This window comes from Typopeltis vanoorti, chromosome 3 (assembly GCF_054136105.1).
Source record: "Typopeltis vanoorti isolate ZY-2024b chromosome 3, IOZ_Tvanoo_1.0, whole genome shotgun sequence".
Taxonomy (NCBI): domain Eukaryota; kingdom Metazoa; phylum Arthropoda; class Arachnida; order Uropygi; family Thelyphonidae; genus Typopeltis; species Typopeltis vanoorti.
The window spans coordinates 36,420,616-36,439,704 of NC_143551.1; the positions used below are offsets into that span (position 1 = coordinate 36,420,616).

Genomic DNA, 19,089 nt, shown 5'->3' on the forward strand with positions numbered 1-19,089 from the left:
TTTGAAAAGATTGGAAGGATAGCTATTTCTGCCTAGAAGAATACATGAGTTATATCTGCCCAACTTTGGACAATCAGGATTAGCACATCATGGATACTATCCACAGAATAAAATAAAACTATTCCTTCCCCATCGCAGCGAATATGAACATGAAAGACTTTTTCTGGAATCTGCAGCTGTTACTGTAAAGAACCTCAGTAACCTAAATAAATATGGATATGTGAGCATTCCTAAGATATACATAACTGTAAGTTCAAATCCTCTCACCTAATTCTATGTCTAATCAAGTTAGTTTCTTTACTTCCTGCGTACATGCTACAGTGGTTTGTTTCACATTGTATCTCCGAGTATGCCTCTGTGATAGAGACAAAATATTGGGATCATTAATCCTTTGTTCATAAAATTTGGTATGGAATTTTAATTTAATTTCTCCTTACTGTGGTTCATTTCTATTAAATGCACGTTACATGTTAGTCTTTAATGTTTCATTGGTATACGAATAAACGATGGCTGTGTGTCTGATGTTCCGGTGATAATGAAAGCCATTTGTTCTATCTTGGCAGCAATACTGTTGCTGGGCCATAAAATTGGAAATAATATCTGAATCATTATTTCGGAAATTGTGTAAATTAGAGGTTATTCGACATTGTCACATGTTATTCCAGAGGTCTTAAATACAGCTTGCATAGGTGTAATCATTAATCATTGATTGCATTTCAAATGGTGTTAATAATTAGCGACTATGCATCCCACTATTTACGAACTGAAGCGGTATTTGCTTGTTCTTCCATTCAAGTAATAAATTCAGGCTTATACTTTTTTTCCTGTTAAGATGGGGAAATCACAGTAAGAAATATATAAATTACTAGATTGTCAAAGAGTCCGCGTGGTTAGTCAAGTGGTTACGCGCTCCGTAACCATATGCCTGGGAAAGGAATGTCCTGCACTCGATTCTCGTAGCTGACGTGAGGAGCTTAAGGATATTTCTCAGACATGGCCAAGTTAGCCGGTCTTGGGCGTGAACTGCAGGGTTTTTCTCCCCAGTTTATCTGGGGTTTTTCTTCCTCCAAAGCACGCAATCCAGTGTTAAGAACACAACGCCTCACAGACCATTACACATGATTGAGCGTGGGGGATAACGACCCCACCTCGTCGTAAGTTATGAAACCCAAAAATGGGAGGCCAAAGGGCTGTAGTGCCAAAGAAGAAGATTGTCAAAGATTATTGCGTTATCCAGAAAATATTTAATATCTTAAACATGGTGGAAAGTAACCTGTATCGATCTTAAACTCCCTGGGAATTTTTGACAATGATGGTTCTTTTTTTTTTCTTTTTTTTTTTTTGAATATAGGAAGCGGACTCGCTGATAGGTGAGCAAATCTATTTACTCCTTTACATAGATGACAGAGATAACAATCATGAGAAGATGAATCTTGTAAGGTTTTATGGTCAAATTATCAAGAGAATGATAGGGTCACCGTACTTCTTGACTGGCGTCAAAATATAAATACACCTCCAACTGACTTATTGAACTGATCTGAAAAAGTGAAAGGAGAGTAAAAGAATCTTGGGAGCCACTTAATGTAAGACAGGTCTGCTGGATTCTTTATATGTTGTCTCCATTGTACATGCCACAAGAGGTAGAATAGTAGCGCAAAGATATGGGATGTTGGGTCAGGTAAATGAGATTTCTGGAGGAAGATTGAAAGACATGGAAAAGTGAAAGAAACTTAACGTGATGGGATGGATTAAAACAGCTGTTAATAACTGAAGGTAATATGTGCGATGATATTTCTTCGGAGAAAAGATTTGCAGAGTCATGACGAATTCCTGATTATACATTGTATAAAACCAAACCGCTTTAGAACAGAATAGGTCAATTCTGTGAATAAATATACTCCTGTACGTATCTCTAACAAAGGAGAAAGAGAATGGATCGATCTTGTACCTCGATTCCTAGGATCTCAATGGTACAATTTTACACGCTGATTGATATTAGGGATGATATTATTGATGGTTGTGAAGTCGACAACTAAAGAAAGGATGAGATCGCTGGCATGTCAATTTTGGTGAAATACCAACTGAGAATAGTGTAGAATTGCTGGAAACCACCTTCACCGAGGAAGAACAAGAATGGATGGAAGATTATAAGCCAAATCATCAGATCAGAAGATAATTCCGAAAAATATTACTGTGAATTTCGATATGGAACATGAGGCATTGCTAAGACAGGATCTGTCCGTTGGCAATTAACGATTTAATATTTCGAATAAAGTGGGTAAAGTTCTCAGTGCAGACAGGAAACACACATTAACAATGGTCGATAGAAAGGGACAAAGTTAATCGATGAACAGCATGAAGGTCATATATGCGACAGTTTCGGCCATCTTAATGTATTAACCTGAACTCGTCGCGCAGTACGATATAATTCAAAAGAATAGCGACACTAAGCCATGATGCTCTCCTATTGGCTTTGACCGTTGACAAACCGTATTGGTGATAGATGGTGGAAATGGCAGGAGTCGACAGCTGCCATTCTTTTGAATAAAACTATATGCAATACTTACGATTGCTTTAAAATTTATCATGCAAAAAAAAAAAAAAAACAACTAAGGATACACTATGTTTTACCAGCCCGAACACACAAGCTTCCTGATGATATTATTTCTAGTTTTTAGCTTTTGGTAGACATTTTTGCAGGTGTTTTCTGAAGGTTAAAGAGCGATCTAAGGTGACTACGAGATATTTTGGATTGGGGTTGTGCTTCAGAGTTTCTCCTATGAATGAGACCTTCAGCCGTTTATCAGTTTGATGATTGTTCAAGTGAAATGTGCAGACTTCAGTTTTAGAGGGATTTGGGCAGAGACGCCATTTGGTGTAATAGTTGTACAGAACGTTACGGTCAAAACTGAGCACAGTCTCGGCCTCTTTTCGGTGTTTAGTCTGAGTTGCCAATGCCAGATCGTTTGCATATGCGAACTTTCGGGATGAGGTTTGTGGCATGCCACTAATGTATAAATTAAAGAGGAGCGAAGCTAGCACAGAGCCCTGTGGTAGTCCATTTTTTAGAACTTTAAAGGGGCTATTTTTACCATTCAATTGTACCTTCAATTTGCGCTTTGATGTCATGCACTTTAGGATGTTAATCATCTTTGGGTCTTGTACGACAGTTGAAAATTTCAGTATGAGTCCATTCACTCAAACTGTGTTGTATGCAGCGGACAGATCTATGAATGCTACTGAGGTTTTAAGGCCATTTTGAAAACCAGCTTCTATTTGTGTAGTAAGGGCAAGTACTTGATCGCAGCAGCTGCGAGAGTCTCTGAATCCGGATTATTCATTTGGTACTATGGCATTAATCAATGGGTAAATTCGATTATAGAGTAATCATTCAAAAAGTTTATAGGGAATAGTTAGTAAAGATATTGGTCGATAGTTTGCTGCATCATCGGGCTCTTTTCCAGGTTTTAGGATGACTATAACTTTGCTCCTCAGGAATTCCTTTGGGAGTGTTCCCACTTTCTAGTATTTTACAGAAAAATTGCAAGAGCCACTTACGAGCGTTACTTCCAATATTTTTAATGAACTCAGGGTATATACCATCCAGGCCTACTGCTTTGTTCTTTTTCAGTGATTTAAATGAATCAGTTCGTTTTCGGTGAATGACATTGAGATGTGGTTATTTTGTTTGACACTTCTATAAAAGTGGATATACTGTATTTGGTCTTTAGGAGTGATCTCCGTGACTTCTTTTTTCTGCTTAGAAACTGATGCAGTTCCGAGTTTTCGTAGTAAGGCCCAAGTCTTGCGGCTAGAGTGGGTGGAGTCTAAATTTTCGGTTGTGGTTTTCCAACGTTGGAGTCGTTGTTCATTAAGCATTTTTAAATGGAGCGCTAATGTTGGAATACAAAAGAAAACCATGAAAAGTGCAAGGAAATAGCCCCCCCTCCTATAGAAATGGTCATACATTTATATGTTATACGATTATTATTGTTGTTTGTTTATTTGATTGCAGATACGGTCGACTAAGTGATCGCGATTGCAATAGTTGCCAATTCCCTTGTTTAGGAAATAATTTGCAAGACAGGGATTTACTGCTGTAATCTTTCTTAAAAATCAGACGAATGCTAGAGTCAATATTCCTTTATTGCAACTGATAATGATCACACACCCAGTCCTTTGCAATGGTGATTCTAAAACTAGGCCTCGACTAACTACAGTGTGGAGAAAGAAACATTAGAATTCTTCGTGGCCAACTAATTTTCTTCTTCTCACTCCAGATTTAAATATTATTGAACCCATGTAGGATCATCTGGAATGGTATTTTGATAGGAAACTCTAACCTCGAATAGTTGAGATCCAAAAACACTGGATAAATTACTATGAATACTCATCTTGTAAGTTCGATTAATGGTAGCTATAATCTACGCAAGGCCCAACCGGAGCCGGATATTCGCAAAAAAAAAAAAAAAACTTTTTCTGTTGAGAGAAAATTCTCAAGACCAAACAAAACAATAATAATAATAAAGTTTAAAATATTGCTCAGATGAATAATTCACATGCTGAACACGTTTTTAAATCATTAACTAGCTGTATATTGACAAATCACACCATTTACACAGCTGACAATGCCCAACAATGATTTTAAATTGGCATTTATGGCCATTGTTCTCCAAACAAGAGTCGCAAGCCTTTGTGAAAATCGTGGCACTGACCTTATTAACAGTAGCAAATCTGTGTAGTCTCCTATCTGTCTTTATCAACACTTGACAACGTATAAGAGGCGCTTGTCAGGGACAAAGAAATCACATCACACAAATTGGAGCCTGCGCAGCTATTAGAGGTTATCAACGAAGATACAATTTTGTTCGTATGTGATGTTGGTCTTGAGGTGAAAGAGGAGGCAAAAGGAAAGAATAAATCATACACTAGAAGCAATAGGATGGAATGATGGACCAGCACATCGCAAATGACTAGAAAAGGGGCTCAGCTCGAATGAATCAAAGAAGTTGTTCGTTGCTATTCAACCGGATAAGGGGGGGGGTTACAGAGATGATGATGCATTGTATTTATAAGAGGATCATTCTTAAATTGTGTCATGGTTTACTTTCGGCCATTTGTCTTCCCTTTGTTACATATTTTGTTTTCATAAAAAAGGAAAATTTAAAGCCACTTTGGGACTTTTTTTTTAGCTTTATCGTTTCGATGTATATTTTATCTGCATGCAACATTTTTAAATTACTAATAATTCTTAAACCGTGGTGTTTTTTTTTTAACATCGCATCGTTTCTAGATATACTCTCCCCATCCAAGTCTCATAACACATGACAGTTTTTCATGTCTCCACACCCTCAAGAAAAAAAAAAAAACAAAACAAAAAAAAAACTATGACATATTTTAAAGGCGGGTTTTTTAATATCAGTAAGCGAACCTTCTACATGGAGTTCTAAATTATGTTACGTTTATAAATGTTCTAAACATTTTGTGATGAGAAGAAAATGTATGTAGAACCACACTGATAAAAAAAAAAAGGTTAATAATTTCTCTTAGAAAAATTTTGAATTTTTTTCAGTTCAGAAACATAAAAGCTGAAAGCATTACGAGGTACGTGCGTATCTCGTGGTAATATCAATAATGCTAGATCGGCAGAAAAGACATACGTTCTATTTGTTACCAACCACAGAACTTTTTCTAGAGATTTCTTCAGTCTGTTCCCAAGTCATCTTTGGCGCAGAAAAGTAGGATTTCCCTCAAAAAACTTAAGTTTTAAACCCCAAATTCAAAGAAAACAAACGTAAATTTTAAGCATTTCACACAGTGATACTAACTAGGATTAGGAACACGAGATAATAATATTTGTCGGTTGTATTTATTCTTCAATGCGCTTTCTTCAATGTATGCCGTCTAGACACTAATCTTTCAGGTGACGAATTGGCGCCCTACTCTTTCAGGCGGTAGTTTATTTTATTTTTTATTTTTATTTATTTATTTACTTCAAAATAATATTGCAAATGTTATTATCAGTGATTACCGAAGTGACGAATATAAATTTATCTAGAAATTTGAAAGGAGAAATTTCACACTTGAGGTGAAACAGTAAAATAACTTCCAATTTAAATGCGTATTATCTCTTTGCGTATTATCTCTTTGGTTTCTAATTTTTTTGATGTCTACTTTATTTTCATTTATTTACGTAAAAAAAAATCGCATTTCTTTGGGAAAAAAAAAATATTGTGATAAAACGTTGTTTAATTGACGAATCTTATAATTTTTGCAAGGTGATTAATTGAAAAAATACGTCACAACGTAAAGAATTAACTTCCGAAAGGTGGAAGAATGCTTTTCACATAACCAAATGACAGCTAATGTCGGCACTACAAACAGATATCGAATGACACCTGGTGGCTGGCAAAGGAAAATCACGCCTCCATTCATACTGTAACTAAAAATTGTTGCACGTTCTTGCCAAGAAATGCGTCTTTTTTATTTTTTATTTTTTTTTTATGGTATTTAAACATACATGTCGACTCATTGGGATGTTAGATTGGTAAACAACATTTTGAAGCGCGTGAACTCAGCCCAGCCCACTATTTACGCAGTAACCACGTACGAAATGAGGCAATCTGAGAATGAAATCTCATCTCATTTAATGTAGGAAGTGACCATACATATTCAACAGCTTTTTTGCGATATAAGTAATGAAACTGCTTTCAAAATCGCTAACCATAAAGATATAAGTTTCGCTTATTTGAATAATTTTAGAACACAGTTATCCCAACAGATTACCGGCATACAATCTATGATTTGATAACTTCAGCTGTTTGAGATCAATGGAAAATATCAACAATAAAAATAAATAGAATAAAATAAAAAATAATAAATCTGGTTTGGATCTCTATAAAGTTTCTGGACTTGTGATGCATGTAATTTCAGCTCAACCTTGCTTTAATTACATTAAAAAATCTCGTATGATCTCTCCTTCTGAAATCCACTTCCTACCTTCATAAGGAAAAATAGAATCTCTAATTAAGTAAACACGAATGTAAAATTTTAAAACTCTAAAGCTTTTTTATTCCCCAAAGGGAGTAGGCGGAACTTTCTTCAAATTTCCAAAAAACCTTAACTAGCTTTTCGAAATTGGAATGCACGCAGTCTTCAACTAATCCTCACCAAAAGTCGAGTTCCATGGTACCAACAATTTTGAAGACCTCGTATTTTGCACCTATTGTACTGTGTCACCAGAGTCTAGGAAGTCAATGGTCTCATTAGCATAAACTGTCACTGGATAGATAATGACCAAAGATGATTTTAAAATGAAATATGAAATGAAGAATTAATCTTACATTGATGTTTTCTTAAATGGAGGTTATTGTTTTCCTAAATGAAGTTCGCAGTGGCTAATATGTGTAGAGAGAGAGAGATCTTACTAGCGGTGTAATACAGTTGATCCAATGTTAACCTGCAATTATATGCATCAACCGGATCCAGATTCTCTGGAGATCCAAAGCAGACTTTTTTGTTTGTTTGTTCCTTATTATTTTCTTGTTGTTATTTCACTGATCTTTATTGATATTTTCAATAGATTTTATAGAACACCAGATTGTATGCACATATTTTACAAGGATAACAGCGTTTTCTAAATAAATAAATACGCATATTATTAAGGTCTAGTGAATACGCATATTATTAAGGTCTAGAAAGTAATTCGGTTTCATTACTTATATCGTAAATGGTATAAGTAATGGATATTGAATATGTATGGTTACTTCTCATACTGAATGGGAATGAGTTTTCCTCATCAGAAGACGCCATTTTCACGTGGCGTCAATAGTAAGAACATAACTTCGGTAACACATCCCCGAGTTGGCATAGTACTTATCAAAATAAATAAATAAAAGTTGAAATATGTATAAGATAAGAAATAAAATTGATTTAATAATGAAAAACAAACAAAACTTAAGCTGTATCAGACCAGCAAAGAAAGATATCGTCATTGTGTATTTGTATAGGTACCATTTTATATATAAACAGAAGAATAAGGAAGTTATTTCTCCTCTTTATAAGGCTTTGATCCGACCACATCTTGACTACTGTACGGTGGCCAGGTCGCATGAGTTTCAAGTAGATGTAGAAACAGCGGAAATAGTGCAGAGGCGGGTAACTAAGATGGTATCAAGACTATGGAATGTCGAATACGAATATGAATTGCAAAGTTTTGCTGATAGGTTTGAAGTGGTGAAGCACAAGCGTCTAAAAGATCTTACAAAGGTTTTCCACTCCATGGTAGGAGAGGAGAGAACGAGAAATCATATGGCATGCATTCTGCGTGTCATACGCTGTCATCCATGCCTAAGACGGAATTCGAACCTGCAACTTGTTAGTTGGAGAGCGGATACGCTAACTAGGCTGACAAAGATAATTCCCATGCTGATTCGGGCCTTCTGGGTGAAAGCCAGGTATCTTATCCACTAAACCAGATGGCAAGATATACCAAATTAACGATAATACTAGTATAACTATAGAACAAAATTAAATAAAACATATAGCAATAAAATTAATAATAAAAATAAAGGAAAATTTCATTGTGTTGGCCATCATCGTTTCCGTCAACGTTTGGTAGAGGCCAGAGAGAAAGAATGATTGCTACTTGAATTTGTTATGTCATTCCGTAGGATTCGTTGGCTAACTCTAATTCTGACAGGTGAATACTCAGACAGAGTTCATTAGGTTGGCCCCGCTTATGGATCAATCCGATCAACTTGTGAGTAATGTTTTAACCTTGCTCTCAATGTCAAGGTTGAATTCATAGGGCAGACTTCGTCTTTTTGCTCAGTGTTAACGATAAGGTATCTAAGAGAAGGCGTTGATCTTTTACGTGAAAAGAAATCTGACCAACAACATGCATTTTACGAAAAAGTAAAGGGGTGGAATTTTGACAAACTTTGAATATTTTGAAAACTTTGAATTTGAATAAATGTTTAGCATAAACTTTGAAAAGTTTATGCTAAACATTTCATTACTACATGCAATGGGACATGGAGAAATTTTCCCACAAATCCAGATTTAAAGCAAATAGCCTTTTCATGCTAGTAGAGTCCGCAGAAGAATTGTTTCTATTGTAACCGCACAGATGGCTTTAATTTGAACAGTTTTCGCTTACAGTGTCCCACACAATCAGCCCACAAGAAGTCACCGCTTCGAGAGGCAACTTTGCATGAAGCGGTACTATATCAGCAAGCCTACATTCTTACTTTGTTCTGTATAGCCTTTGTAATATGTAACTCCTTTACTGTAATATTCAAAAATTTCCTGGATAAAAGTGGACACTGAAAACCGTATTTAATTATTACACTAATTTTACAATATTTCTATTTGGGCTCTTTTTTCCACCGAAAACTGATTGTAAAGAAAGCATATATACTTAAAAAACATAACTTCGTGAAATAAAAATAAACAAATAAATAAAAGTTCTACAGAAGGATGGAGATATCCAGAATTGTAAAAATTATTTTAATATTCTGAAAAAAATAAATAAAATATATATATATATATATATATATATATATTCCCTGCTCACTATTACGAAGTTTTTTGGTTGTATTTCTTCGCAAGGTTTTCATTATTTTCTAGTATAATAAAAACTTTACTGTATTAGAAATACTATTATTTCTATAGAATCACCTTATATTCTTTTTTTTTTTTTTCGACTCAAAGAATATCTGTAACTCAATTTGGACTGAAATGCAGAATTAGGAAATACTATAGCTCATTGCTACTAAAAACAGAAATTAATATTGTCATGGAAACATACGTCACGTTCGTCTGTTTTCTCAAACGAAATTGTTTATTTTTATTTCAAGCACACAGCACGGTGTGTGTGTGTGTGTGTGTGTGTGTGTGTGTGTGTGTGTGTGTGTGTGTGTGTGTGTGTGTGTGTGTGTGTGTGTGTGTGTGTGTGTGTGTGTGTGTGTGTGTGTGAGAGAGAGAGAGAGAGAGAGAGAGAGAGAGAGAGAGGCAAAAGCAGAAAATTACGAAAGCAGCTTTTTGAAAATCTTCTGTTCAAAAACACGAGAAAAATAAACTGATAGTGAAGAGATAATAAAGAGTTAGTTAACAGAGGTTGGACAATATGATGATTCTATTACATTCTGCTGTGAGAGTTGACTGGACAATATAGACCAAGAAATCTGGTCTATATTGTCCAGTTCTGTCGAATGACAGAAAAACCTTAATCCCAAAGTACCAATCACAGTGACAGGAGAGAGAGAACAGCTTTGTTAGATGAAAATGATATCTTCAACTGAAGGTGAGTGGAGAAAAATAAGAGGTTTATCCTCCTGGAACTTTTTTTTTTTTTTTCAGAACACGTGCAGTTAACTGACAAAAATAGCTTGAACTGCTTCTGCTATAATTCCAAACAACAACATGCCTGATATTGCATACATTGTTCTGCTAGAGCAGGGTTCATGACTTATTCAACTTCTAGTCTATCTACGGCTCTAAATGTGCTAAGGGTTACCAATTATTTACTACTAATATTCATATTTTTTTAAAAAAAAGTGGAGGGAACTATCCTTAAGAAGAAATAAAGCATTCTGGACTATGATCAGTTCGGCTTAAAAACATTAAACGTTATTTACTTAACTGACAGTTTATTGCTGAACGCTCAAAACATTATGCAAGCGCATCAAGTATACATTGCGTTCGAAACTAAAATAAAACGGATGCGTTTATTGTTTATTGTATGAACAAACTTCGACAAATTCAGCTCAGCGGTTATATAAGTGGGCACGTGAGAAACCTACGTCAAGACAAATTGGATATTGTATTTCAATCTTTACAACTGAAGTGTGAGACTGTCTTGAGATCGATGCGTATAGCTTTTAAAAACTGTCGATTTTTAAAAGCAATTATATATTTTAATTTTTCTTTAAATTGGTTTTTAAAAATGTCAAAGTAACAAATCAGACTATTCACTCGATAGCTGTAATGTTTTCTCCTCACATCTACAGCAATTAAAGATAATAACATTTTTGGTTTTTATTTCTTACGTATTTGTTCAATTCTTTATATCATTAATCTTATTCTCTAAGATATATTTTTTATTTTGCATTTATTTATTTATTTGATAACAACGGTTATAAAAAATAAAAAGGGATAGGGAGAAGTCTTAAAGACCCACTGAGCTCAATCTCAATCATTACACTGTTCCTAAACGTTTTTTTTTTTTTTTTATTTTTTAAATCTGACCATTCACATTCGTCTAGTTTCTGAACGAAACGTGCGACATACATTATTAAAGTCCATCAACCCGCGGGGCTTTCCTTCAATCCCTACAGGGTGCTTCTTTGCATACTTGTGCAGGATTTCACCACTTCCCTATTGTCCGATATTTTCATCCGCTGTCATACGGCTTCAGACCTTGACAATGGCATCAACCCTCCCCCTCCCCCACACCTCTACAAAGCGAATAGGTTCGGTAGTTTCCTGGCGTCATTAAAGCTATCGCACTGAATCCCCTAGTTTCTCCCCCCCCCCCTTTTTCTTTCCTGCCATATAGACAGATGTGTCATCACAATAGCGTTGAAATCATACTTACACACCCTTCTCCAACCATTCCTAAGACTGTGATTCAAGAACCGACTGATGTTAACAGTATGCTGAAAACAACCGCAAGAATTCAGTAATGAAATACAGATGGCGTAATTATTGAGGTCGCAGTAAACAAGCCCAAACATTTACGTCGTATTTAGCTAAGAAGCTTGTAATGGTCTTTCATGATTTAAGTATGTATTATGTTGCTATATTTTGTTGACCGTTTTAGAAATTATAAAAATTAAATTAATATAGTTTTACAAAGAATATAACTTTGGATATAGATGTCAGAATAGCGAAACTGTGGCAAAATTATTTTGCTCTGCTTTCTATAGATCGAATGGCTGATATAACTCAAGTATTGACTTTTTGTTAACCGAAGGCAGTCGCGAATCCACGGTAAGACTCGATACAGAAGTCCTTCCCAAGAAATCAAAGTAAAGGGAAAAAAGTGAATTTTCACTTAAATAATATAAAAATCTACCGTTTTATATTTTTGAATTATAATATAAATTAAATAATGGATGTTATTAGTAAAAAGGATGTAAATTATATTATATTTAAAAAATTTAGAAACCTTAAATACCCTAACGCTAAACCCAAATTTCGCCTCTCACATATACTGAACGAAGAACTGATCATTTACTTAAGTTTCAAGACATTCAGATTCAAAAGGAAATATGATAAACCCTTTCACAATAGTATTTTTACATAATAAGGGATTACATATTTTAAAAAAAAATTGACTGCTTATCATTATGTTTTAGAATAAGCACTCGATATGTTCTTCGGATAAATATGTACTCATTTTAAAACTTGTTTATAATTTTTTTTTTCTTCCAGAGAAGTTAAATAATTCATGGTATAAAGAAGAAGGAGATATAAAAATCCTCAAAATAGCGTTATGCTATTATTTATGCAGAAGCGGTTATAACATCCAGGAATAAGAATCCAAAAATATTAATGATACTTTGGAACACACACAAGATTTAAATATATACTAATGAGCCATTTCTACTATCTTAGTGTATCATCTTACCTTTTAAAAGGTAATTGGTCTCCATCCATCATCCTAGGTCTCCTTTTTGGTGGACTGGCACTTCTGGATCCCCGAGTCCTTACTCCCGTTTCCATGCCAACTAAACGTTCATTACTACCAATTCGATGGCATTAGACACGGGAGATAAACACCTTGTTTTTTCAGGTGACTTATCTTTTCACTTCTCTTTCCCCGATGAAGAAGATCACACTACAAGATGGTCGCAGACAATCCACAGCATCAGTAGTCAACATCCATGGCGCATGATGATGATGATGATAATCCTTGAGTAGATGCTATGGAAAGAAAAAAAAGATGAAAAAAGAGAAGAAAAAAGAAGACGACGAAGGATGAATCCAACCAAAGTTATGGCGACCGTGACAAAATTTGTATTTCCTTAACGGTTGTCGTTAGCCAACCCCCATTTCCCCTCACGCGTCCATGTTTGACGCTGGAGTTTGGCTGTCGTGATTCATATTCGACTTTCACGGAAAGAAGCACTTGGTTGTAGTAGCCGCAGACATGCTACTGCGTCAACGGCACCAGTTCGATAAACCCAGAAGAGCCGTACTCTTATTTTCCGACAGACGCTCGACTAGAGGCAGGCGGCCCCATTGTTCCTATCAGTAGCCTACCCTACACACTACCGCTATACTAGAACGCTCACGCGTATCTTCTGTTCACTCACTCGCACCTCTGTCGTCGCTTTGGTGTAGAAACTGAACATGCAGAGAGCGGACGTCACAATCCTCCCAGCATCCTCATCACCTTACGGTGTGCGCGTGAGTGCCACGAATGCATTTCGCCTCTCTTTTTTTTCAAGTGTGAAGTGCTTGTTTTTCGAACAAAGACCCCAGAAAAACAAACACAAACAGCCCTTCTAAAATCGTGGATTTGTACAGGGTCATACTGTTATTGCCTTTATTACGCATCTCGTGTTCTTTGTTAGGCAACGTAATTTCCATCGCTTTTCTGTTGCCTACAGGGAGGAGTTACCATAGCAACGATCCCACCACCCCCTCTTTCCCTCCCTTTGAGCAGACATCGGTATTGAAAGACGCTTGCATTTAGAAGCTTAGCTGTACAAATATAATTTGATCAAAGTATTTGTTAAAGCGAAATGTTGGATGCAAAGAAGACGGCATTAAAATTAATAACATTGCGAAAGATGTGACTGTTTCTACAGTTAAATTTCTTTTCGTTATCTTACATTATAAGGCTTCAGTAGGGTAGCATATTTCGTTATACTCACAATAGCACCAGAAGACATTTGTAAAGCGTTAGAATACACAGTCTTTCCATATATAAATTAGAAGAATTAAGAAATAAAAAAATACCAAAATAACTTTAAATTAAAATAAAACAAATATTTTCATATTAATCTAAAATATGAAATAAATATTTACAACGTACCAATTGCATTAAAACATAATCGATATCTTTTAAAATATCTCATTTTAATATATCTTATTAAATATATAATTTTAATGTATTAAATTACATATTTCTTGCATTAAATTAAATGAAATAATTCATTTTAATGATTTAGTATGATAAATAACATGGGAATTTCATTATTAAAATTCTAAACTAAATTATTTAATGAATACGAAACTGAATATTATTGCAGTTTTTTTATGCATGTCGTCTGCCTCTCAATATTTTATCATCTTTGTCAGAAATAAAAGGATATTTTGTATAAAAGATAAAAGCAATACCGTATTTCTGTTTATTGCTAGTGACATACAGTATCGCTTTTATCTTTTATACAAAATAATGAAATTATTTCATTTTACTTTCATTGTGTTTCACTGTTTCAAATGCGCAAATCAAAAATGAAAATAAAAATAAAATATGACGTAAGTTATTACAGAAGAAATTATGACTTCCGACTATATAGATTGTTGGCATTAATAGTTTTTATTACAACTGATTACAATTAATTGCAACTGAATTAACGAGCAATAAATATTATGAAGAGTAAAAGGATAATTTCAGATTTTTTTTTTTTTTCATGCAAAAGAAGATTTACCGATTTTAGTATGATATGCAATACACCAAAACAATTTTATGCAGGTCTCATTCTGTTCAATATCAACACAAAAACGTAAATTACAATACATTCTGTTTTCCATTTTGTCACTGGAATATAATTTGATGCATTGTGTAGCAATGAAGTACTAGAGATTTTGCTGTCAGCCAGACGAAGAGTATTATCTACAGGACATCCTGCATTACAGCTACATTTTTGTCTCGCTCATGCGACTGAATAGTAATTGGTAAGCTTTTACTCATGCTTATGGCATTCTAACCTTAACTCACATATAGATATAGACTTATAAGTTTTAGCCACATTGACTAACGATAATAAACAAGTTGCTAATGATCTGGATATGTGACAGCTATTACTAGGAAGGTTTCAGTTTATTATTTTGCCACTTTTCAGTTTTATTATTTGGCCATATTTTCGTGATTTCATTATTAAAATGAATTTCTAACGAATGTATTTTTAAATATATTTATATAGCAGATTTTTCTCATTAATTGTATTAGCTATCGTTTAACAAGATGTACTACCAAGTTAATGCATGCTCTGTGAACAATTTCATAAGATTGGTAGAAAAATCATGGAGGTTTTATCTGTTGCTCGTTTTTTTTTTATTTTAAATTTTTATTCCTCGCTTTCTCTTGCTTGCTTTAGATAAAGATGACTAAGGAGTTTGAAGTGGTTTCAGTTCCTGTTATTGTCAACTGTCTCCCAAGATGGAATTAAAAAAAAATAATAATAAAATGAGGTTCCTCCAAGAAAATTGTTAATTAATCCATCTATCTCTATTAATTGCGTAAAAAGTTATAAATGTTTACGCAATTGTCGAACATCTTTAATTTTCTGTTAAAGATTAATAAGATCCACCACTTTTATGGGAATACCAAAATACATCTCATGTAGTTGGAGCTACTGTTGGATGTCAGTGATTTTAACGGATCCCTTGAAAAATCAATATCTCCCCGTGAACGTAAGTTCGTTCATTTTCTTGCCTTTTGTTTATGAAGTAACAGGCATTAAGTATCATATATTAATATCGCAAATGTTTTGCAATGATGCGTTCTCCCTCTCATAACTTTTTTAAAGAAAATACTATCGCATCCTGGGAACGAAAATGCAAATAAATCTGTTGATTCCTTAACAAAATCCATTCACTTACATTGTCATGCCTGGAGAGAATTTTTAACTTTACCAACCACATTCTTGCTTTCTAAAGCCCAATATCTACTCGCTTCTATCTTTCATTAACTTGTCCACAAGTAACATATTTCTGGAGTAACGATCATAACGAAATGGTAGTTAAAATGAGCCATTCCCTTCCTCCTCGTAACTAAACATTCAACTATTTAGTAGTGAGATATTCGTACAAATTCTATTGTGACAAGAGGAACTTTTAAGCCTTTATCGAGCAAAGTCAAATTAACTCGTCTTAGATGAGAAGAAACAGAACAAACAGTTGTCAGACAAATATTATGCGAAGATGGTTAACTATTTTATTCTATCAGAATCAGATGTAAACTCCAGCAACAAGCCATTACACCTATCAATTATAAGAAATAAAGAAAGATCTTTAAAATACCTCCACATTCCTAGGCTCAGCAGATCATTCGATAAAGACGATGGACTATTGGAAAGACCTAGTTTCGAATCCCGTTTCGAATCCGGAACTGAAGACCATTTAGGAGAGCTTTTCAACTGAAAATGATATAGTGTCCTGCTGGAGGTGGAAGGATTTTTCATGCTATAAATTAGGGCAAATCGGCCAAAGAACACACAAAATTAACAACCATTAAATCACTGACTTTAGCCTTAGTTGTTTCTTCTGACCTAAATTCCAGTTAAGGTAAATGAAACCCCACATTTCTCACAAGTTGTTCTAGTGGTATTGAGATCAATTTCACCTAAACAGTGGTTTGACTTTGACGGACGAACAACATGATCCCAAGCAATATAATCGCTTGTGTTTGTAATGTGCCGAGTTTCATGAAGTGTGTTGATCCATGCAATGCTCTCAGTCCTTAAATGAATTACATAAAAATATCGCTGCTGTAATGCTGTTCAACTTTGCCAAAGCATATTGAAAGTGTAGATGATATGCAGTCTTATACACCACTCAGGTGCGATATTTGTCCATGAGTTGGAAAGACCGTTGATTCAATGGAAGCGAAGCATGGATGATCAGAAAACGAGATGAACAATTTACATAATTGAAATGAAATTTATGAGAACTGCAGGACATACACCTGTATTGGATGAAAAACAGGAGTGAGATATATGATGCGTTTAGTGGCGTAGCTAGGGTGGTGCGGAGGAGGCGGCACTTTGAACTTTTGCAGTTACTTCTGAAACACAGTCTCGAGAACTCATTCCCAAATATTGTAATACTATTGCGAATTTTCCTCACAATTGCTGTAAGTGTTGATAGTTGTGAGAGGAGTTTTTCTAAATAAAATTTGATTAAGAATTACCTGCATTACTATGAAATAGACTTCGCCAATGTCGTCGACGATTTTGCTAACAGTAAAGCAAGAAAAATAACATTTTAGAATGTTGAAATTAAAGTTTTACTTCAAAAATAAACATAATGTCTTAATTTATTTCCCTATACGTCGTTGTGACTTTTTGTAGTATTTTTGTTGTGTATTGAGAGGGGCGGCAAACTCAGGGATTGCCCCGAGCGGCAACAACTCTTGCTACGCCACTGGATGTGTATAATACAGTATATCCAACAATATAGACAAAATTGGTTACAGCGTGTACACAGAACTGACAGTACCAGGATACATCTATGGGTTCGACATATCCTCAGAGAAAGAGGCTGCCAGGAAGACCAGCAAACGGATGGCTTGAGACAGTAACGGGATATTAATTGGAGAGGAGTGTGTGTGTGTGTGTGTGTGTGTGGTTTTCTTGGTTTTTCCTTAGTGTAGTGATATATATATATATATATTTTCTCGGATACCATCTCTCACCAGTCCATATTTGTTTCTCTGTTAATTTATTATCCATGTCTAAACTTTCTAAGACTACTGATTAAACTTTTATCTGTTGCTCATATTTCCTCTTTTCTATACATCATGCTGTAACCATATTCATTTTATAACTATCCAAAACTCATTTTCAGAATTTAAAAAAAAAATCCTTTCGGATTCACTGTTTGTGGCTTACGTTAACTGCTTAAACTCAGTTCCCACGTACAGTCCCATCTATGACTTGATGATATACTATCTAGATCAGCAATGGGCCGAGGGTGTAAATAGACGTGTAGCTGATAAAGTGACGTTTCTGAGAGTGAGGCTAGAGTATTTATTGCGCAAACATCCTGGAGAGATTCTTAACTCACAGTGACAGTGAACAGCCATTACTTCCACATCATGACATCATGTCATAACGTAGCTTAATTTTAATCGTTACATTTGTTAAAATTATTAATAAATAAAATAAATTAAATTAAATCCGATAACGCCTTTTATTAATAATAAATATAAAAATAATATTTGTTAAAAACTTTTATTTTATTCTTTTATTAAAGATAATAAAAGAAAAACAAAGTACATGTCGAAGTAAACCAAAGCTTAACTATATATTACTGATATTTTGTGCAATCGGAAATTTCATTGCAAGCTTCTTTGCATTTTAGAAAACATCAAAAAATTCAAGAGTACGTTACTTTATTATATTGGTGTATATGCTTATCGGGTTATTGTTAATAAGATTTATGTTTTTAATTTTATTAAAAGTATCATTAATTGCTTCTTAGTTCGGCAGTTATGCGTGTAACATTTGCCAGCACAGACGACCGTTTATTAAATTAAAACCTATTATTTTCTGAATCATAGGCGCGTGTAATCGTCACGTGATGAACGTCATAAGTAGGCTTTCATACAATTTCAAGTTTCGTTGTCGACTGCTGGACGTTTATAACAATTTTCCGAAAAATTCTAAAGATTTTCACTTAAAGGTAAATAACCGTTAACAGGTAAATAATCAGCTAATGACTATTTACGTTTCAGTTACATAATTTTTATGGAGCATTGATAATTATAAAATTAACTAATAATAATATAACAAAATTATGTATCTATAAAATAATGAATTGCATTTGTAAACGTTAATTGACTCGTCTTGATTGCTATCAACCAGTGGCTAAACCATCATTTTCTAGTTATTCTTTACACTCATTTAATGTCAGCTGTTTAGCGATGCATGTCTTGACTATGTCTGCTAACTTCCGACTTTATTTTCAAACTCCGAATTTCCTCATCCTGGCCAAATACGTGCAGAAACAGTAACGCGACACCTACAGTGTGTGCGTACATGACATTGGCAATCGGCCAACTGGCAAGACGTGCTCGAAAACAGTCAAGCTTAATGAAAAGATTCAGTAAAGAAAAAAAAAAGGTAAGTG

The 19,089-nt window shown here is 34.5% G+C and overlaps 1 protein-coding gene and 1 long non-coding RNA gene across 3 annotated transcripts in view; one reads left to right on the forward strand and one right to left on the reverse strand.

The window, feature by feature from the left end:
- LOC150108046 (uncharacterized) overlaps positions 1-13,320 on the reverse strand; it is a 342,334-nt gene extending 329,014 nt beyond the window's left edge. For both annotated transcript variants that reach the window (XM_090390587.1, XM_090390586.1), the window contains exon 1: positions 12,635-13,320. In XM_090390587.1, coding sequence (XP_090246713.1) covers positions 12,635-12,729 — 95 coding nt within the window. In that variant the 5' untranslated portion in view covers positions 12,730-13,320. The remainder of the gene's footprint in view (positions 1-12,634) is intronic.
- LOC150108047 (uncharacterized) overlaps positions 11,733-19,089 on the forward strand; it is a 34,021-nt gene continuing 26,664 nt past the window's right edge. Inside the window, exons 1-2 of the long non-coding RNA XR_016548117.1 lie at positions 11,733-11,786; positions 18,521-18,642. This is a non-coding gene — a long non-coding RNA (uncharacterized LOC150108047). The remainder of the gene's footprint in view (positions 11,787-18,520; positions 18,643-19,089) is intronic.